Here is a 22,167-nt window from a genome sequence, read left to right as displayed (position 1 = left end):
GGTGAACTCAGTTGAGGGTTTGTGGGAGTTGTAGTTTAAAAAAAAAAACCTTTCCCAAACTGGTTTAGCAGTTCCTGTTCCTGCTGTTATTTTGTGACCAGTCTAGCTCACTCAGTGTGTGCCACATTGTGTTTCAAATCCTATGACAGGTAATTGTCATAAAACAAAATAAAAGATATGTGAAAAGGGAGCCAAGACAAATGATTGGGAGGGGCTGCTGTTGCTGAGAAACTCTGAAGGCGAAAGACTAAACTCCATAATGCTATATGGACACATCTATACTAGAAGTGGATGGATGGAAATCAGCATGTGCTGGATTTTTAAAAAAGGTTTTGCTAGTTGAGTTCTCCCAAAGACTTTAGGGAACTGTGTAGTTTGTTTAGGGTTCTCAGACATCCCTCACAGAAAGATAGTTTCTTCAGGTTTGCTGGAAAATGACAAGATCCATCAAACCACTTTGAGCCTCTGGTGTGGATATGGCCTGTGGGATGTCCTTTTCTCAGTACAGAAGTGACAGAAGGCTGTCAGAAGTCTGTTCACGGCAACTGAGGAGAGGCTGAACATGATACTTATTCCTGGAATATTCTTTTTAGATTGGTTTTCTCCATTCACCTAGCCTCCATTTGAAAAACCTAATTTATTCCCTTCTCTGCCAGTTCCATAAAGCCAGTCACAGGAGTGCTCAGGAATGGGGAATTAGATTTAGTTAACTCCCCTTTCTGTCGTGTTTTGCTGTTCCATTTGCCCACATACTTCTGCTTTCTGTCAGCCTTTAAATGCTCACCACACCCATTGGGGTCAATTAAAACTTCTAGAGCCAAGGCAGTTTGCAGTTACAGGAGGAGAGGTTTTTCCTTCACTTTTCTGTGCCACTGCAAGAGAACTTAAACCTTAAAAGGGAAGCTTCTTTATATATGAAGAATTCTTCCTGTTCTCCACCCCGCCACAAGACTCAGCTACTAATGCTCACATTGTCTCTCAAACAGATAGTGGGTTGTCCCCTTTTCCAGTTCTGTCACTAAGTCCTGAGGAGGCTAAATAAGGGTGTGTTGAAGACAAATGATTCCTGTGGCAGGTGATCTTGTAAAACCCAGCCTTCAAGACCGCAGAGTTCTTTATCTCCTGAAACCAGTGACACAGAGTCTGGAAAAGTTCCTCTTTTTTCTGTAACGGAATCCCCAAGCCAGCATGACCACAGGGAAGTTTAAGAATTGTGGTGTAAAAAAGCCGTTTTCCCAAGCTCTTTGCCGATGTGACACTGGCCGCACTGGCTTGGGTATTCTGGAAGTTGTAGGCCAAAGAAGTAATTTTTTTCAAGCTCAGCATTAAAATGTTTGGTGTACTGAGCAGGGAACTCACTGGGATCAGCCAGTGTGCAACTATGACTCCTTTTCTGTCTTGTGTCTTCCCAGTTAGAGCTGTCTTCCCTGCAGGCTACTCACCAGCATAGGCGGGAACTGCTGGGCAGCATGTGCAATCGGTACACCCGCAAGCGCCGCCTCTTGACCCCTGAGGACTTACGCCACCTGGTGGTTGATGATATCCATGGGTTGCTCTACTGCTATGTCCCCAAGGTGGCTTGCACTAACTGGAAGCGAGTCATGATGGTCTTGACAGGGCAGGGAAAATACCAGGACCCACTGGAGATCCCAGCCAGCGAGGCGCATGTCTCCTCCAACTTGCGCACTCTTTCCGAATACAGCGCTTCTGAGATCAACTACCGCTTGCGTAACTACCTCAAGTTCATCTTTGTACGGGAACCCCTTGAGCGGCTGGTCTCTGCCTACCGCAACAAGTTCACCCGCAGCTACAACACGGCCTTCCACAAGCGCTACGGGACGAAGATCATTCAGCGGCATCGTCAGGACCCCACCCATGAGGCTCTGGAACGTGGACACGATGTACGCTTTGAGGAATTTGTGTACTACTTGCTAGATCCACGGACGCAGCACGAAGAGCCTTTCAATGAACACTGGGAGAGGGTGCACTCCCTCTGCCACCCCTGCATCATCCACTATGATGTGGTGGGCAAGTATGAGACCTTGGCCAGGGATGCCAATTACATCTTGCAACTGATTGGGGCTGACGCAGGCGTCAAGTTCCCAACCTCCTCTAAGACCACCAGGACCAACGACGACATGACAGCGAAGTTCTTCCAGAACATCAGCCCCTTCTACCAAAGGAGATTATTTAATTTATACAAAATGGATTACTTGCTCTTCAATTATACTGTCCCTTCTTATCTGCGCATCCGATGAGACCCCCCGCCTCTTTCTCGTCATTTCTGACTTCTGCTATCTGCCAATGATCATAGATAGGAAATAACTTTACCCTTTCCCAATTCCTACCTTTCTGTGATGGACAATGTTGCCACAGTTAGTTAACACTGTGGTGGCCACAGTACTGTCTGTTCCCTCTCCCTTATTTCAGTCAGAAGAATCCACTGTTTAGCCAACCTTTCTCCTGTTTCTCAACCAAAGATTTTTAGCCCCCTAGAAAGTACTGGAATTGTTGCCTTTCATTAGGAGTTGGCAGAATCACTCTGGAGCTGTCAGGAAAGCAATAAATGGCATATGTATTTTTATAAGAGTATGCTTAACATACCCTCAAGCTTCTCCCTTCTTCATAGATTGAAGAAGGAGGAACATGAGCCAGAAATATCTTATTGTGAACAATATCATTCTTGCAACTAGAATTTTCTATGAAACAAAGTCTTTCATCTCTATCCTGCTTTCCACCCACCACCCCTTAGTTGGCATTTTTTGTAACAAAGCATTTTCTTCAGACACAGGCCTCCAATGTCTACCCACATGCAAACTTCCTTGAAATGAATAGATACTGTACTGGAATAGTGCTTAAAGTGGCCACTTGAAGTGGGGGTGGTGAACACTTATAAGAACATTTATGTATGTGACCATCATAATCAAAAATAGTATTTAATGAGAAGCAATAATATACATATATAAGTTCATGTGTATGGTTAACATTCCCTCAAGCCTCTTCACAAAAATTTTAAACAGGCAAACAAACAAACAAAAAGCACCATAACAGATATTGACTATGTGAAGATATTATTGAAAGTTCTGTTTTCATGTTTCTAATACAATGTGGGCCTGGCCAAATTCAGGTCCAGAATTGTGCTCTTCGGTTTAAAAACCAGAGCAGACACAATTGAAAAAACATTTGGGATTCAAAGGCTGAAAGTATTTTGCTTTAGCACTCTGAGGAAAAACGCAGAACTCATTTTGGAAGAGTGAGGGACGTGGACTTTCTGGGTCCTCAAAAACTGCAACAGTGCTTTTAAGAATGGCATCTTGCTACCATATCCACCTCCTCCTCTTGTTTCCCTTCAGAAAACCCACTATTTTCTTCTTCATTGTTTTCCTGTATAATCCCAGCCAGTCATGGTGGTGATATCACAGTGTCATATAACTAATGTTTTGCTCTGTGAGGACATTACGAAGTGTATTCACAGTAAGAGCTGGGCTCCCTGGATTCACTCTGTAGGCAACCACTATTGTTTGCAACCTTCCTGAAAAGAGAGCACTATTTCATTGTCAATCAGGTACTTTTCACTGAGGAGCAAAAGCTTTTATGTGAAGGAGTTACCATCCATCTTAGCTCTACTATCAGTGTTTCATTATGAACATTTTAGGTTATTGCACTCCCTCTTTTTGTCCTGCCAAATATAAGTGTAATAAAGTGGTCATTATACCCCCCCATCTTAAATGAAATGGGTATTTCTTATTCCCTATAATCTGGGTTTTGACTATTTCCTCTGAATTTATCCTTCTGAAAAAAATTGGGGGGGGGGCATCTTAACACTTCAAATTGTGATTCACAGTCCACCTATTCAAAATCCTTTTGACTGCCTTTCCCAGCCAGCCTCTTCTCCTTAAGCATCAAGAGGATTCTGCTCCAGAGAACCATCTGCTGAACTTGAGGAGATTAACTTTTCCTTCCAAACGATAGTTTTTGCAGCTAGAACTAGGCGACATATCTGGCTTCACAACAAGAGAAGAAGTAGCTCGGGAAGAGTTGACTTGGTGAGAATGTTTATTTTTAAAAGTGTGGAACTATTTTTCAGGAAACATTTGGTTGGGTAGAGAAGGCAGCACTGATGGTGGAGTTTGTTTTGTCCTGTCATATAGGCTTCCCTTACATTTAGCTTGGAATATGTTGTTCTGGCATATAATGTTAAAATGGTCTGCACATCAACTTTTGCTTTCCATCTAGAATGGTTATCGTCTTTTTAGGTGCCAAGTCGATCCCCAGGGTGCTAGTTGGTCTAATGCAAAATCCTTTGAAATGGAAAGAAACTGAATACAGTGTAAAACTGGAATGACAGCTAGCCTTATTGAGTGATGAGGTGGGATTTGGATAAGGAAGTAGAGAAAGGGAATTAATAAACTGTTAAATCATTGCCAGTGTGCCTACCTTTGGAACATTTGTACTACTTGAAGAGACAATCCTGGAACTGTAAATTTCATTCAGTCCTCTTGGACGCTTTTGCTTAAATAAAGCAGCATTTTGTCCCTGCTATGTTTCATTCATTTTCATTTTGTTTTTTCCTCTATGTATGGAAGAGATCACTTTGGTTAAACCGAAGTTTTGATAACAGGGTTATCTGCAACTCCCAAAAGGCTTAGCCAGCACAGCCAGTGGGGAAAGGATTATGGGAACTATAGTCCTGCAACTTTTAGAAGGCTTCAGTGAAGTGTTTCGAAGTTCTCTCTCTCTCTCTCTCTCTCTGTGTGTGTGTGTGTGTGTGTGTGTCTGTGTGTGTGTGTATGTGTCTGTCTGTGTCTGTGTTATATAAATAAAGAACAAAGGTTTTTGGTTCTTCTAATTTCACTTCTTTTGAAAATGACACTCTCTTCCAAAACTGACTGTTGTTTTTTAAAGTTAAAAATGTGTAATTGCACTCACAGGTAGTATGTGGCCTCTGTGTTGATTCTTATGGGTTTAATTCTATTAGGCTTCCAACTGTCTTTGTGTGTAGCTAGTTCCGGTGTCCCCCTTGCTGCTTCCTTTGATGCCCAAGGAGGTTGCTTATTGTATTATTAACCTGCATCCAGGGATGCTATCTCACTTTTCCAGACTGTAGGCATTCCCAAAACCTTCCTAGAACAATGCTAATCTGTTCCACCAGTCCATGGGCTTATGCATGAATTTAAAGCCATGTTGTTGGAAGCATGAAACATGGACTCTACAGCAGTCCTGCAAGCTAATGGTCCAAAGATTTTTCCACAACCAAAACAAATGTGCACTGGCATGGAAATCCAGTGAGAAATGTGATGGAAGAAGAGAGTATTATCTACTTATCACAGTGGCCTTTAAAAACACTTTAATTGTGTTTCTTGTTATATGCTGTCAAGTTGAAACCAACTTATAGTGACCCTAATAAGACTTTCAAGATAAGTGAGACAATTAAAGAGTGGCTTTGCCAGTTCTACACATACCCCAGTGAGTTTCCCTGGCTGAGTGGGCATTTGAACCCTGGCATTCAAGGCCACAACTATTCAGTACACCACACTGGTTATCCCTGTTTACCAGGATGGAGGTTCCAGCACAATATTTACTGCAATGTAATATGAGTGACCTTATAGCCAAAACGTGTGTTTTTGCTTCAGGGAATTATTTGTGCTGAAGTGAATAACAAATCCAGTCAAAACTGAATATTTTTAACCCTAGAGTGTTTTCCATTGGACAATGAAGTGCAATCCTTTATTCATATAGGGCCCCACTGAGAAGTGTATTTGGGATTCTGGGTAAACCTGTTCATGAAATCCAAAAATGCTTTATTACCTTTTAATTCCAGTATCCCTCTGAAGAGCCCTGGATTCTTTCTGTTCATTTACAGTAGTTATCTAAAGCAATGGGTTATTGCTGTGCTTTCTGTTGTTCCAACCAGCTATAAGAAACGGCCTGAGAATGTTACAGGTGCAAACAAGATGCCTTTGGAGCTGAATTACTGCTCCAACTTGGGAGAACTAGACTAGAGGTTTCATAGCCCCTTACTATTGGCCATGATGGGTATCCTGGACAAAATTTGATGGCCAAACCATCTGGACGACCAGAGGACTCACACTCCTGTTGTAAACACATAAGCTCTGAGGGGCATTGGATAGATAAACCCCACTGACATAAACAGAATATGTAGAAAGAAATGGAATCAGCTGGGCAAGTTATTGGTGATGTAACCTGATTCTCACTGACTTCACTGAGAGTCAGTGTGCAGACTATGTTAGGCTGCATCCTATCCAATGAGTACTAAGACAATGGGAATGACAAAACAGGGGTAACCAGAAAAATCAGCAGCCATTGGTTTACTCACAAATAAGGCCCATCAAGTTCAATAGAACATACTTTGATCAGTGGATTTGGGATTGTTGCCTAAGTATTTAATGCTGAAATATGCATGCAGGAGTGACTGTTTTGCCAGTGCATGACCTAAACTCAAGCGTGGCTGCTTCTCTTAGCGTGAATAGTAGCATTGAAGCAGAAGATTCCAGAAGCATAATGTTTCTCCTTGTGAACTGAAGGAGCCCCAGGCTTCACACAACCTCCTTGAATGGTGTTTATACCCTGTTTCCCCAAAAATAATACCTAATCTGAAATTAAGCCCTAGTATGATTTTTCAAGATGCTCAAAATATAAGCCCTACCGCCAAAATAAGCCCCAGTTAAGTGAAACCCCGCCCTCCGCCATTGTGCTGCAACCAGAAGAAGATACCATGACTGTAAAATAAAACATCCCCTGGAAATCAGCCCTAATGCGTTTTTTTTGGAGCAAAAATTAATATTTGACCCTGCCTTATTTTCAGGGAAACACGGTATGTCTATACACACATTGTATTTAGGTCAGAAACTGTCAGTCATTCAAAAGGATGTATTCTATATTTTTAATTTTTGCCACAGCATTTCTGATTCTTTCCTTGGCTTTTACTCTGATTCTCTCTGAGCCATGTTGTGCTCCCTTTCTTTTCAGGCTGGCCTGTTTCCTCCCTATTCCCTCGTGGCAAAGCGAGTCCTCCACCCCTTTCGTCCACCTCACCGTCTTCTGCTTCACCTCCATGAGGGTATTTGAATTTTACCGCCTTCCATAAAGACAGGTTTTAATAAATGTCTGGACAGTTTCTCAGACCTGTCAGGTGTGAGTGGTTGCTGCTGATAAAGCAGGAATTTTAAAAAGGGCAGCACCCCAAAGGCAGGAGGAAGAAGAACAGCAGGCATCAGAAAAAGTGCTAAAACCTTATTTCTTGTAAAAGGACACCTCATTTTTGCGAAGTAATTAGTTTTTCTTCTGACACTGACAATGAATTTCATGTTCTGCATTAACAGTGCCAGGGCAGTACATCTCTCTGTTTGCATGTAAAGTGAGGACAGCAAACCACAGGACTGCCATTTTCATTCCTCCTTGGCATCTTAATTCGCTGCAGTTCTGACTTTGTCACAAAAGTCCTGCTTTCAAATGGAAGCTTCCCGAGGCCGTAATACGCAGGGAGGCCAGCATAGAACGATGGGGACATCTTTAGTCCAGTTGCATGAACTGCAGCAGCTTAAATAATTCTCTTCCCCCCCCCCCCAGCAGCTTGCGTTAGGTAGAACAATTGTTGCTCTTTTAAGATGCCCTGTGGCTGTTTTTATTTTTATGCATAGTAATTACAGGTGTGCTCCCTGACACCTCCCTCTTCTGCTTTAAAAAAATCTGCTTAATTATGACTTAATAATGATCCAAACCTCCTTTCTGTCGTAGAGTTTTGAATTTCTGGTAAAATTCCCTGTGACACACAGCAGTAGTACACAAATCCAAAAATAATAGCTTCAAGTTTCCCAGATAGTCTACCCCTTTATAGTCTCAATAATGCCCTCTGAGATATATGTAAAAAGATTTTTTTTTAAGTTCATTACAGTTGTGAATATGAACAGCAAACAAACAAACTCTGACTTTCAATAAAGAGAGGAAAAGGAGTGGAACTTAGCAGAGAGCTGGATTCAGAGGTGAGAGAGGGAATGATTTCTTAGTGCTGGTTAGACTGACAGTCACCCCAGCCCTCCCAGTCTCTCAAATCACTGGCAGCAAGCCAGACTATAAAGACTTCCAACAGTTTCTGCTTAGGAAGTAAGAATGTGATGGTAGTTTGAGGGAAAGACCTTAGAATGGTATTTCTTAAAGAAACGCAAGCTAATGGACTTTTGGTCACATTTGCCCAGGAATATTGACTGCAGCTACTGCAGAAGACCTCACAAGCCACTCTCTGTGTGGGACTAGAGGGCTTCGCAATAGGTCTTCCCTGCCGTACCTTCTCCCCAGGGGTCCCTTGTCCTCTGTCTCACTTTCAGAGCCGGACAGAAGGCTCAAAAAAGATAGGGGAGATTCCATGAGGACAATGCCATGTCCCCCCCCCGGCACCTCTATGAGAGAGTTTGGCAGCCTCTGAGTGCAAATAATTGTGTCATTTCCTGACCACAGAGACTAGGGTTGGGTGGGCCAACGACAACCCAGGGCGGTGTTGGGTTCCAGGATCACAGATGGCCTTGCCAAAAAAATTTTTTTTTGCCCAGCTAAAGTAATGTGCTAGAACTTCTGGAAGCCTCCGGATGCAAGGACTTTTTAAGTAAACCACACACACACCAATTAACACTCAAAACAGATTTTTTTTTAAATCTTTTTGTGTGTGTGTGTGTAGGGAGAAATGGTCTCCAGGTCCATGCAATTGCCCACCCCGACTTAAAAGTCTTTTCTGATCTGCTGTCCACTAGACTGGAAGATAAATTCAGATCTGCTAGACGTTCTGTTTGCTTTTAAATGCTTGGTATTCATAACACAATTATGTTTTTAATCAAAGCTCCTTAGTATTCTATTTTTTTCTGCCCTCATTTTCATGATCTAAATTATGTTCTCAAGCAGAGGAGAATTAAGGAGACTTGTGTGTGTGTTCTCTGCAATTTTAAGATTATATTATAAAATCCCCTGCACATCTTCTCCTGAACATTCACATGCTTAAAATTTCCTTTGAAGGGTAGGGAGAAATAAACCCTGCACATTTTGTCTATTTCTGCTAACAAGCCAACAAATATTTGTGCAGTTCTACTTTTTATTTATATATAACTGAAATTTACAGGAGCGTAGCACATCTCTCCTTACTCTTACTTGTCTGAAATTTGGTAGGTATAATCTCCACCGAAGGGGCCTATGACTTTCATTCAGATCTGCCACAAAGAAGAGGAGGAGGAAGACCCAACTGTTACATACAGCACTGATGTTACCTGTCTGTCATGGGTTTGGAGGGAAAGTTCCATCCTATGGGGAGTGGAAGGCGGGACATCAGGAGGAGGGGCTGTACTATATATATATGTGAAGCGTGTGTGGAGAAGTTAGGAGACGCTGGGATGTGAAGAAGCAGCAGCTGGGAAGAAGAAGCTGGTGTGGGAGTCTGTGTGTCAGACAGGGTACTACTGTGTGTCAGTACCAACCTGATAGGTTCAGGTGTCTGTTGGTTAGCCAGAACTGATAGGTTCAGGGTCTGTGCTTCAAGTTAAGGGTTCTGTGTGAACCAAACTGTGTGCATGTATGAATGAAACTAAGCCACGTTACTATATCTTATTCACATAATCCTTTTATTTTCCCTGTGTGTTGTTTTAAATAAACCTTATTCTTTTATTTATTGAAAATCCATCCCTGGTCTGTGTGACTTCTTATAGGGAATGGTTGGTGGCAGCTTAGTTAACGTGTGGCAGATCCCAGTAGGTCTGGGTTTGTCACATTGATTGGTGTCCAGCGTGTGGGATACGACTGGTCCAGTTGTCCAGTGGTCCAGCAAAGCCTTGGCAAGTGTGCCCAGAGCAAGGGGGGTCTAGTCAGGGACAATCTGAGAGCACGTAGGTAATCTTCTAGGTGTGCCTCACGGGGGGGTGCACTAGTAGAAGAACGTGTAACCTCAGATTGGGGGCTAGAGTAGGGAGCTCTGAGGCAGCCTGTTTTGGCGGGAAAAAGCTGAGGCAAAACTGTGAAATAGCAGTGAGCTAGCTTGTCTGCTGAGAGGCCCAGCAGAGGGGGGTGGACTCCGGCTGGCTACAGTTGCAAGTTAGTGCTGAAAGGACAGCAGCAATCTATAGGGAAAGCTGGTTCTGAGGCAAAAGAAAAAAAAAGTGGTCGTTTTATTTTGAGGCTTGACTTTTTAAAGCAGCCTGTTCTGGGGGGGGGGATTATGCCCTTGACTCGAAGCCAAATGGCAGAAATGGGTGAAGTGAAAGACCCCCAGGTAGACCAAGGTTCTGAGGATGAATTTGGCTCAGTGCAGGGTGACAGCACAGGAGAGCAGAACCCAGAACTCAGAAAATTGCTCCTAGCCCAACAGCATGAACTGAGGGTGAGGGAAATGGAGGAAAGATTAGAGAGAGAAAGAATGGAGGAAAGAGAGAAACAAAGGCAGTTTGAAATAGAGAAAATGGAAAGAGAAGAAAGAATAGAGAGAGAGAAAATGGAAAGAGAAGAAAGATTGGAGAGAGAGAAAATGGCGTTTGAATTAAGAAAATTGGAACTGATGAATCAGAACAATAATAACAATAGGGATTCTGAGGGAGGCCAATTGTCTAAAGCTGACCTGAAGAAATTCCCTGTGTACCACAAGGGAGATTGTCCTGAGGTGTTCTTTTCCTTAGTGGAAAGAGCGTTTGTGGACTTCTCAGTGAGGGAGACTGAGAAGATGACCATCATGCGATCTTTAATCAGTGGTAGCCTGGCTGAGGTTTATTCAGAGATGCCACAGGAACTGATGAGAGATTTTGCAGAGTTTAAAAAACTGGTGTTTGCAAGACATGGGATAAATGCGGAACAGCTGAGGCAAAGATTCAGGTCCCTCACAAAGAAACCAGAGCAGACTTTTACCCAAGTGGGGGCTCAATTGGTGAGGCTGCTTGAGAAATGGCTATCTCAGGAGGGGACAGAGACCTACCAGCAGCTTAAAGACTTGATAGCGCTGGAACAGTTCTATTCAGTCCTGCATGGGGAACTGAAATTCCAGGTGAGGGAAAGGAAACCGAAATCTGTGGCAGAAGCCGCCGAGATTGCAGATTTTATTTCCCAAATAAGAAAGCCCTTGGGTGAGGGGAAAGCGATGGGGAAACCTAAAGAAACCTACAGCAAGTACTCTCAGGGACCAGGGAAAAGCCAGCAAGGGGGAGGGGCCCATGGTGAAGGGAAGCCCTCAGACATGAAACTAAGACCTCAGGTTTTGGAGGGAAAACCAAAACAAGATGAGAAAGACTCAAAATACACCAGAAAATGTTATTTCTGTCAGGGAAAGGGCCATCTAATCTCAGAGTGTGAGAAATTAAAGCAGCTAAAAGGAATTGTGCCTCAGGATTCGAGTGGAACCAAGCCAAAAGCTGTGTTCTGTGTCCAGAAAGAGCAAGGCTCATTGTCACTGAGGGAGCCTGTTGCCATGGCTACTCAATCTGGAACAGCTACATCTGCTGATCAGGCTGAGGAAAATGGTCCTCTTGTAGAGGTCAGGCGCTGCCTGCTGGTGAGAACAGATTCTCAGTTGTTTGAGACAGCAGGGGTGGACGTAGGAATACTTGACCATCAGTATCGGGGGCTGCGGGACACTTGTTCTCAGGTGACCCTGTGCCATCCAGATATTATTCCTAGGGAATATCTAATCCCAAATGAGAGCATGAAGGTGGCAGGGATTGAGGGGCAGGTGATCTCACTGCCAGTCGCGGAGGTACCTGTCAACTTTCAAGGCTGGAGGGGAGTTTGGCGGCTAGCGATTTCATCGACTCTGCCAGCAGCCGTGCTCGTGGGAAATGACCTGGCTGAACATGTGAAACGGGTGCTAGTGATTACACGTTCACAAGCCACCACGGGGACAGTTCAGGGGGGTAATGATGAGCCAGAGACGGAAGCAGGTGGGGGGAGTTCAGAAGCTGTGGTGGAAACCTTAACCACAGACAGCAGATTTGGACAAGAGCAAAAGGCAGACGCCACTCTCCAAAAGTGTTTTGAACAGGTGACTGACGCCCAGCTAACACCTGAAACCCCAGTGAGATTTCTAGAGAAAAAGGGGATTTTATATAGAGAGACCCTGAGGAATATCTCAAAAGGGGGAGATGGGATCAGAAGTCAGCTAGTGGTGCCTGAAAAGTATCGCCCCATGATCTTACAAAGGGGGCACTCTGACATGTTTGCTGCGCACTTAGGGGTGAACAAAACACAGCAGAGAATCACACAGAATTTTTACTGGCCTGACATAGGGAAGCAGATCAGGGAGTTCTGTAAACAATGTGATGTGTGTCAAAGGCAGGGGAATAGCCGCGACAGGACCAAAGCAAAGTTGTGCCCTTTGCCTGTGATTGACACTCCGTTCAAATGCATAGGGGTGGATATTGTGGGACCTTTGCCCAAGGCCACAAAGAGGGGGAACAGGTTCATTCTCACCATTGTGGACCATGCCACGAGGTACCCTGAAGCCATACCCTTGACTAACATTGAAACTAACACAGTGGCAGATGCCTTGGTGGGGTATATGTCCAGGATGGGATTTGCCTCAGAAATAATCACAGATTTGGGCGCATCGTTCACATCAAAGCTCATGAAACGCTTATGGCAAATCTGTGGAATTAAGCACAAGGAAACTACTGCCTATCATCCTGAAAGTAATGGGTTAACTGAGAAGTTCAATGGGACTCTAATGCGCATGATTAGGGCTTACTTGGCAGAGAATCCAAACAATTGGGACCAGAAGCTGCAATCCCTTTTGTTTGCTTATCGATCAGTGCCACAAGCCAGTACCGGGTTCAGTCCATTTGAACTTTTATTTGGGAGAAGGGTGAAAGGGCCCCTTGATTTGATCAAACAAGATTGGGAGCAGATCACCCAGGATGACCCACCGGACGTTGTGACATACATAGACTCTTTAAGGAAGGACCTAAAGAGAAACCTAGAGCTAGCAGCAGAGACCCTGCAAGCTCAAAAGGTCAGAAAGAAAGCTTGGGATGACCAGAACGCCAGGGAGAGGCACTTAAACCCAGGGGAGGAAGTGCTTTGGCCTAGGCCTTGCAGAGGGAACAAACTGCAGCTGGGTAGCCCAGAAGTAAAGTGCTTGGGTCACATAGTAGGGGGAGGAGTGATAAAACCCCTGGAGGCCAAGGTGGAGGCTGTTCGTGGTTGGCCCAGACCCAACACCAAGAGAAAAGTCGAATCATTTCTTGGGTTGGTGGGCTACTACAGAAAGTTCATCCCGAGGTTTAGCGAGATTGCGGCTCCGCTGACCGATCTGACGAGGAAGAAGGCTGATGACCGCATCCCGTGGACCAGCGACTGTGAGGAGGCGTTCCAGAGGTTGAAGGAGGCGCTCGTCCAGTATCCAGTGCTGCGGGCTCCAGACTTCGACCGGGAGTTCATCATCTACACCGATGCGTCTAACAGCGGGGTAGGAGCAGTTCTGTGCCAGGAGGATGAGAATGGTGACCAGCATCCAGTGTCCTACCTGAGTAGGAAACTTCAAAAAGGTGAGAGACATTTGGCAACCGTGGAGAAGGAGTGTTTGGCCATAGTCTACGCGATCCAGAAGGCCAAGCCTTACATCTGGGGAAGACATTTTATTCTGTGCACTGACCATTCACCATTGCAATGGTTAAAGACAATGAAAACCCACAATAGCAAACTTATGAGGTGGGCTTTAAACCTACAGGACTATGACTTTGAAGTGAAGGTGGTCAGAGGGTCAGTGAACTGTGTTGCTGACGCCTTGTCAAGAAGACCTGAAGATTGAAGACGGCGAAAGAACATGGACTATGTGTATATATTGATGACAAAAAGTTAAATGTACCTGTTTTTTGAACTTGGTTTGTATGAATAAAGGTAAATTGATGTAATGTATATGGTAAATGTTTAAATGCCTAATTGATATGGTTAACTTAGAATGTAAGTATAAGTAAGTATGATATTGTATGTATAACTGTTGTTGTGTGTTTTATCTAGGTTGTTTTTTGGGGGAAAAGCACCTTAGCTTTCCCCCTACAAAACAACTTATAAAGAGGGGAGGTGTTACATACAGCACTGATGTTACCTGTCTGTCATGGGTTTGGAGGGAAAGTTCCATCCTATGGGGAGTGGAAGGCGGGACATCAGGAGGAGGGGCTGTACTATATATATATGTGAAGCGTGTGTGGAGAAGTTAGGAGACACTGGGATGTGAAGAAGCAGCAGCTGGGAAGAAGAAGCTGGTGTGGGAGTCTGTGTGTCAGACAGGGTACTACTGTGTGTCAGTACCAACCTGATAGGTTCAGGTGTCTGTTGGTTAGCCAGAACTGATAGGTTCAGGGTCTGTGCTTCAAGTTAAGGGTTCTGTGTGAACCAAACTGTGTGCATGTATGAATGAAACTAAGCCACGTTACTATATCTTATTCACATAATCCTTTTATTTTCCCTGTGTGTTGTTTTAAATAAACCTTATTCTTTTATTTATTGAAAATCCATCCCTGGTCTGTGTGACTTCTTATAGGGAATGGTTGGTGGCAGCTTAGTTAACGTGTGGCAGATCCCAGTAGGTCTGGGTTTGTCACACCAACATCAAATTGATTGACTCCATAAAGGAAGTCATGGGCTTGATTTTGCAAGACTTAAGCAGGGCTCTTAGTGACAGGATGTTCTGGAGGCCACTGGTTCATTTTTGGGGGGGGGGGGGGAGACCTCCATAAATGGAAGTGACTTGGTGGCAGGTCACAGCTACTTGCAACTACTTGCATGGCTTTCTGGCAGACTGTTGTTTAGTGCAGCAAGTCTAACACTAGAGTAGGCCCACTTGAATCAATGGAATCTATCCCCACTGATTCCATGAGCCTCCTCTAATGCAACTTGTTAAAACTAAGCAACAGGACTTCAGCCTCTTTCTCATGCCAGTAATTGGCATACTTCACACAGGCAGGAGCGTGCACACACACACACACACAGAGGCAGCTGTACAATAAGCGTGTGTGGAAGTGTAGTGATAGGCACCAACAGATGGCTGGCCTACAGCTGTGCTTCCAACGAGAAAGGCCTGTAAATCTGTTAGTACTATAGATAAAGAACCTGCTTCATCTTGTATTCAGTAGGGCAGGGGGAGTCCAACTGGCTCTCCTGTCTTGCGCCCCCTCCCCAGCAAGTAAGTCTGCGTCTTTACCAGCTGTAAAGTAAAGCCTCAAGCAGACCTTTGGAGTTAACGAGAGCCCCCCCCTTTTTTTTGTCAGTTTGCTCTCCTGAGCAAGGAGGCCTTCCTGTTGCTTCCCTGCAGAAGGGGCAGCTTTCTTCATTCATGCTCCGACTCCCAGGCGTTAATTCTCTTCTGGAGCAGCACCGCTGAAGCCATTTATCATCCCTCTTCTGCTGAGCCGTCTGAAGAATCTCATGTGGTTTCAATCTTTGTCAATTAGATTAGAGTGCATTGTGTCAAATGGATTTAATCTGCTCTCTTTCTTGGACTGTATTAATCAATAAACTGCCACCAAATGACCACGCTTCTTTCTCTTCAGCCAGCTCACATAGTGTGTGTGGGGGGGAAATTGAGGGCTCGCTCTCCAGAAGGTTCTCTGAGTGGAACTTCAATAATTTTGTTTCAGCATAACACCAGAAGGTTTGGGCTTGGTAATAAATCTTGGTTTCTCCCACAAATATCTGCTAAAAACTGACCTCAGCTGCTGAAAGAGGCAGTAAAGCCTCCAGCACCAACCCAGCCCTTTTGAAAGATGATGTATCCGAGACGCAGAAGGAAAGCCGCTATTCAGAACTAGAACCCTGAGAGCTCCACCAGGCAGCCTGGTGGATGGTGGCTGAGCCGAGGGGGTGGCCATAGCCCTTAAATCCAGGGTGGGGAACCTGTGGCTCTCTTGTGCTTGGGCTATAACAGTGTTCCTCAACCTTTTCTGAACCGCAGAGCGGTTGGGAGGGTCAGGGCCCTTGCACAAGAGGCGGGGCACCTTACATCAACATTCTGCCCAAGGTGCTCTCACTTCCTTACAAAGTTCCTCCTATCATTGTCCATGCTGGTTGGGGATAGATGGGAATAGGAGTCCTGCAACAGCTGAAAAACATTACACCCCCCTATCATTGACTTATGCATCCCAGCACCTCTACAAAGTTCAGTGCTCCCCATCAGATCTCAAGGGATAAAAGAGCAGGCTCCTTTAGATGCATACAGATTCCAAAATCTGTAATTTATTAAGCAGTGATCTTTCTACAGATCCCTTGATTGCATCATTCCCAGCAGGAATGAAGGCTGCCCTCTAAGCGTCTGGCTGGAAAGACACTTCCAGAGCTCCTTTTCTGCCTGGCTCTGTGGTTGGCCTCCTTTTCTGTCCTGCTGCAAGGCACAGCTTAGAAACATGCTTAGATGTAAAAGCTGAGCAGGGGGACGTCCAGCAGGTCCGCATAAGGTATGGATAAGAGAATCTTCAGGTACCTTTTCTTCTTCAGTTGGCAATTAAAAGTCAGCTTCTAGTGTAAGCGGGAGTAGCCCTGATCCTTCAGTGTTAAGTGTGCAAATTCTATCACAGTGATTTTCAGTGTCAAACAGAACAGAGCCTTCATTTTAGTCACCGACCTCATTGCTTCCATTTGCCTGTCAAATGCATTTTTCATTTTGCCTGGACTTTTCGTAAACATGAGGACACCAGCCGTCCTTGTTTGCTTAAAGAACATTGGATTTGGTGCCAAACCGGACTGCAGAAGGGGCCATGTATGAGTACGAATGCACAGATGCCAAGATCTCCTTTCAGAGAGTGGTGCTGGTAACACAGTTTTGCTTATTTACCAGGTAAAGGGATAAGACAGCCTCCTGAAAGAGAAAAACACTGTGTTGGGCACCTGGGGGATTTCGAAAGAAGGTTTTAAAAATCTGACAGTGTTTATTTGTTGGCATTTTGCATGTCAATCAAATTATTCCTTCTGGAAAACTGTGTCTGAATACCTGAACAACAGCACTGTGTGTGTGTGATTTGCTTCCACTTGAATGAGGCATGATAGCCAGTGCTAGCCCAAGACATTCGGCCTCCTGAGTTAGACCAGCTACTGTCACCAGCTTGGCTTCCCACAGATCCCTGACCTCCATTGCCTCCTGCTTTCAACCAAATGTGCATCAGAGCGCAGCCACCTTTACAGGCTCTGCAAGCCAATGGTCCACCTTCTTGTTGGGCTCCCAGCAGGCTACTCTGGTGTCAGGAGGAATGTTCTGGCCACAATTGGGAGCAAACTACCTTTTTAAAGTGCCGCACTGCCCCAGAACAAGGCTGCTTCACGAGCATTTTGGGAAACTGCAATGGGAGCTCCCTTCGCAGTGGTGATCTGAGAGCCTCCAGCCATGTGTCTGTAGTACTAGGCCATTCTTGGATGATGGCAGAAGCCTGACAGTGCCACATTCTGATATTGGGCCCTTTAGGCTCAGATTTCTTTATATGTGAGATGGGTGTGTGTGTTTGAACAAACAAATGTGGTTATCCTCCACCTGACTGACCCTTAAGCGTGGGCGGCCTCAATCTCTGTGAAACGCAGGAAAATTAAAAACCCAGGTTAGCAAAGAACTGTGACCTATGACTTAACTGTGTCAGAAATGTTCTTATGATTTATTCAGTGGGGATCCTCTTCAGTAAATGCTATGATGGCACTCAATGTTCTGAATTCCAATTGATTTGCCATCCATTCTTGGCAGCTACATGAATATTAAAGTGGTGTTTCTTTGAATTTTCCCCTAAACCCAGATAGGATAGCATCATTCACTTTGCTCACAGGGTAACGCAAGATGTGGTTAATGTTGTCATCTTTCAGTTATGAAAATACCTTTAAAATAATGTAAAACATATTTTTATTTACATGTCTTGTTAATATATGCTTTTACAGATGGTTTCAAAATTTCAACTCTTGTGATCTCCACAGACAGACAGACAGCTTCTTTCCCCCAGATTTTACTACAGCTTGCCTTGGGCCCAGAAATGGCCATCAAGGGGAGAAACAAAATAAGCCAGGAAGTGCCCAAATGGGCACCTCTGGGTGCTATCTGGGTTTGGGAGGGGTGGACAGGGAAGGGTTGTGGAATAATTCCCATGTCTTTATTAGAAAACATGGCAGAATCTGAATTTGTCAAAATTCTTGGAAGAGCATAAGACTCAAAAAACATAAGCCCCCTGGCAATATACTCTGATAAAAGTATACTGGTTCACTGCAAAAACATATTTTAATATGCCTTAAAAATCCTGTTTTATTGAAACAATTTCCTTCTGTTACATCATATTTCTTGAAGTCAAAAGGTAGGAGAGGGAAAGGAACTGCATGCTTTTAATTTTTTGCCCTTAAAGTACTACAGTAATGATGTTTTGCAGCATAACAGTATAACAGAAAGTTCAGATGCATTTCAGAAAATGGCTCCCAAGGCTAAGACAATTTCTCATTCTGATTCAGAAGCAGCTTTTCTTATAACTAAACCACCTGCTATTTTTATTATTATTTTTACAAATCACAAAGCCCTTCCCCTCCCCCCAATATATCAGTAGTTTTTTTCAGAACCACCTGAGATCACCCAGCGTATGTGTGACTGATGGAGTTACATACCCTGCTATCTGGATGATCATGGGCAAGCTCCACAGTGTCACCTGAAGGAGGGACTGCTAAACCAGATCTTAATGCATCATAGCTAAGAAAACCCTGGGAAGGGTCAGAATCAGTCTAGTGGCACATTATTATTCTTTTCCCCCAACAGGAACCACCAGCTGAAAGCTATGGCCCAAGGCAAGCATTCCCCATTCAGGCCTCATTTGACTGAACAGGAATTGCCAAAAAACACAGATGAATCCTAGACAGATGTTCTTCCTGGACCACACCCAAGGTAGAACACAAACCACACAATGGGTCTTAGTGAAGAGAAAAGTCTCATTGTTGTTTTGCCACTCAGAAGGGGACAAATTCTTGTGATGATTCCAGGGGAAGGGACTATCTGACTTTGGGGGTGGGGAATAGTAGTGATAAAGTAGGATGAATATAATGAAAAGCAAACTCTAGTAGAGCAACAATAGTGGCAAGGTATAATACTGCCAAAACAGAAGTCCTTAAATGCTGTTGATGGGACACACTGATCAAATAAGCATTTGGTGGACATTTAAATCGGCACTAGTCCTATAAGTTAGTACATATGCTTTATAGCTTGTTCTACAAACAATTGCGATGTTTCTCAAGGATAGCAGTAGGAACACATTTTTCTTCTTAAAAGTTCTTTTAAAAGGGAATAACCCAGATTTGTTTATAGCTAGATTATGTAACTTGCCATGATACCTTTTAAAAATTACTAGGAGTTGCCACTACCCAACTTTAAAGTAAGGAACTTTAATGTAAATAATTCTTCTTCTTCCTGGCTATACCACAGTTGTTTCAGTGCACTTGACCTTCTAGTTTAAAAACTGCTAGAACCAAATAATTCTCGTTTCATGGTCAAGCTTATGGAAATGTTTGATCAAAACAGCCCCACTACAACACTTACGTTCAAAATATTTTTGTTATGGAGATTATTTATGGGGATGATTTGGGAGAGAAGACATCAAGTGATAGCAAAATTATAATGGGCTCACAGGATGCTTTAGTTGAAGAACTGCAGTTCATTGAAATTTCTTCATGAACAACAATTCTTGGGATTTTGGGCTGTGGGAGTGGGCATGACACTCAAACTGACGGGCTTTTTATTATCCCCATAGATTAAATCTCTGATTAGTTCCTCCACATTATTTTCTTACTCAGCTACACTGATAAATCTTCTTGCCTGCAGACATAGAAATTTTCAGTTCAGTACGTAAACTATAAGCTTGCAATAAGTTCCATCTTTTGTCACTGGGTAGGACCCATGACATATTTCAATAAGTATTTCAGGTTTTACTTCTGTGTTATAATCTTTGTTACCCATTCCACTTCAGCAGCCATGTTCTTTCTTTGATATTAGGGTTAAGAATATGGAAATCAAAGCTATATGCTTATTTGGAATAGGCAGCACCATTACCTCAGAACCGTGATGTGGCTCTTTCTCACAATTCTTGATCCCACACTATTAAAAGAAGAACAAAAGCAGCAGAGATAGCACAGCTTCTTCTTTGCCAGGTAGTGGCAATAATGTCCTAAAACCTGGGCAAGCCTATGAAAGAAAATTGCCAACACACTACTATTTTCACATTTTATTGTGTGTATATTTCTATAAACCATAAAAAGTTGCCAGATCTGAAACAAAAAAACATGAGAGTGAATGAAAATTTAATCAAACTAGACACTGATGCTGGGGCATAGTGAACTGCAATCCTTCTGTCTTTCTTGTTTCACCTGCAAGGGTCTCCTTGAAGAAAAAGCTCATTCAGCTTTCCTCTCTATGTGAGGAAGAAATTCTACAGATAGTCTTACCTTTGGAAGAGTGGACAAATTAAGACCGCTGTTTGCACAGTTGGTTTGTTTTATCCTGGCACAGAACTGTTGAAGATCTGGGGACAGGTTGTACCTTTTTCTAAGAACACTGAACTCTATCTAGTATAGTGAGGCACTATGCCTGTCCTTTGGTGAGTCTTTTAGAATATGATGTATGATAATGACTGTCTCTTTTTAAAAGAAAGATTTATGAAGCCTATAAATCAGGGCTCATAATTATTCTTAAGATTTCATGCACAATCATGAGCATTTTTTGCAAGTGGCTTTAGAAAAGAAGGTTGGCACGGGAGGGAACAGGATGACACGAAGCTCCTCTTCTTACTAGGTGGCACCTTCATCTTCATTTGCATCTGTCTTCTCAAAACAGAATATTTGCATTTCACCTCCTCACAAGTGTCTGGTGCTGAGAAAGAGAGACCACACTTCTCTGGCACATGGAGGTATGATAGCAAACTTCTTATTTTGAACAAGATGGAAATGTCAAAGGATAGGATAAAGTAAAGCTTTCTTCCTTCTTCATGAGAAGATGCTCTGCTTCTCCAAGATTTGATAGAGCTGTACAAATAATTGAAGCCGAGGAGCAGCCAAAAGCATCAGCTTTGGCTGTTCTGTGTTCTTTTCTTGATTTCTTCCTTTTCCAGCTCATAACTGCTGTTGTCATTGCAATCTCAACCATTTCAAAATTCTGCCAGGAAAACCAGCCACAAACAAGCTCTTCTCAAATTCAGCATAAGCACACACTGAGAAATCTAATGCATAGTGCATAAATGCCAGATACCATAGTTATACAACTATGCATGAGGTATTGTAAAACAAATGTTGAGCTATTGCACTGCTCAGTTTAAGTTTCCCTGCTGTAGCTCATAGAGTTTTTGGTGCAGAGTGTTAACAACCTTGGGCATAATTCTCTCTCACTGTCTCCCTTCTTTCATATCAGAGATAGGCAGACAATAAAATGCCTTCTTGGATTGCCAGTTAATGCCTGGCAAAGACAGTGCAACATCCTTATCTAGGACATAATCTACACCCCACTGAGATCAGTGGACAGCCTCCCATTGGTATCAACGGACTTTTCAAAGCAGGCCATTGGAAAACACTTCTCAACCAACTGAAAGGCAAATCAGAGCAGAGTGTTTCACTGTTAGTATCTCAACAGCTGCAATCCATGTTAATGCTCCTTAAGTGACAGATATTTTTCAAACTCCACAGCTAGGCAGAACTGAGATCAAAAGGGAGGGGTATACAATTCATTCCAGTTTAAGGACCTGGATCTCCTTTTTCAGTACCCTGTTGGACCATGTCAAAAGCACCATCGTGAGAGTTTTTGCTCATCAGATCAGTCTGCAGGTCAACATTGTAGCAGAAGTCTCCATTAGTTTCCCATGTTCAGCTACAATCCAATGAGCAGCCAAACGAAGCGGAAGCAAAGTGCCAGGAACCCAGTGCCTAGGAGGTCTCCCAGAGCAGTGAGGTAGGGGATGGAGAAATTGTCAGGATCAAGACCCTTTCTCCACATGAGCCGCACAAGGATGTCAGCCATGTAGAGCAGAATTCCCACCTGTAAACAGAAATGCAAAGCAGACATGACATCTTCTACTGTGGTGTGACCCAACACAGTTATAGCGCTGGAATGGCCAACAGCAACAGAGCACAGACACGCCCTGTTACCCATGTCAGAGGCCACAGATATCTCTTGGACGAAGCTATGGCCACCTTCCCATCTAATTCCCA

The 22,167-nt window shown here is 43.6% G+C and overlaps 2 protein-coding genes across 7 annotated transcripts in view; one reads left to right on the top strand and one right to left on the bottom strand.

Moving 5' to 3' along the window:
- The window catches only part of CHST13 (carbohydrate sulfotransferase 13), a 58,875-nt gene extending 54,322 nt beyond the window's left edge, over positions 1-4,553 (top strand). Inside the window, exon 3 of the mRNA XM_020815161.3 lies at positions 1,413-4,553. Within this exon, the coding sequence (XP_020670820.1) occupies positions 1,413-2,258 (846 nt within the window). The 3' untranslated portion in view covers positions 2,259-4,553. The remainder of the gene's footprint in view (positions 1-1,412) is intronic.
- A 15,627-nt stretch (positions 4,554-20,180) lies between these two features.
- The window catches only part of SLC41A3 (solute carrier family 41 member 3), a 54,990-nt gene continuing 53,003 nt past the window's right edge, over positions 20,181-22,167 (bottom strand). For all 6 annotated transcript variants that reach the window (XM_072989520.2, XM_020815156.3, XM_072989522.2 and 3 more), the window contains one exon: positions 20,181-21,994. In XM_072989520.2, the coding sequence (XP_072845621.2) occupies positions 21,827-21,994 (168 nt within the window). In that variant the 3' untranslated portion in view covers positions 20,181-21,826. The remainder of the gene's footprint in view (positions 21,995-22,167) is intronic.

This window comes from Pogona vitticeps, chromosome 2 (assembly GCF_051106095.1).
Source record: "Pogona vitticeps strain Pit_001003342236 chromosome 2, PviZW2.1, whole genome shotgun sequence".
Lineage (NCBI taxonomy): Eukaryota > Metazoa > Chordata > Lepidosauria > Squamata > Agamidae > Pogona > Pogona vitticeps.
Note: the sequence above shows the minus strand (reverse complement) of the source record. Positions and strands in the feature narration are given on the sequence as shown.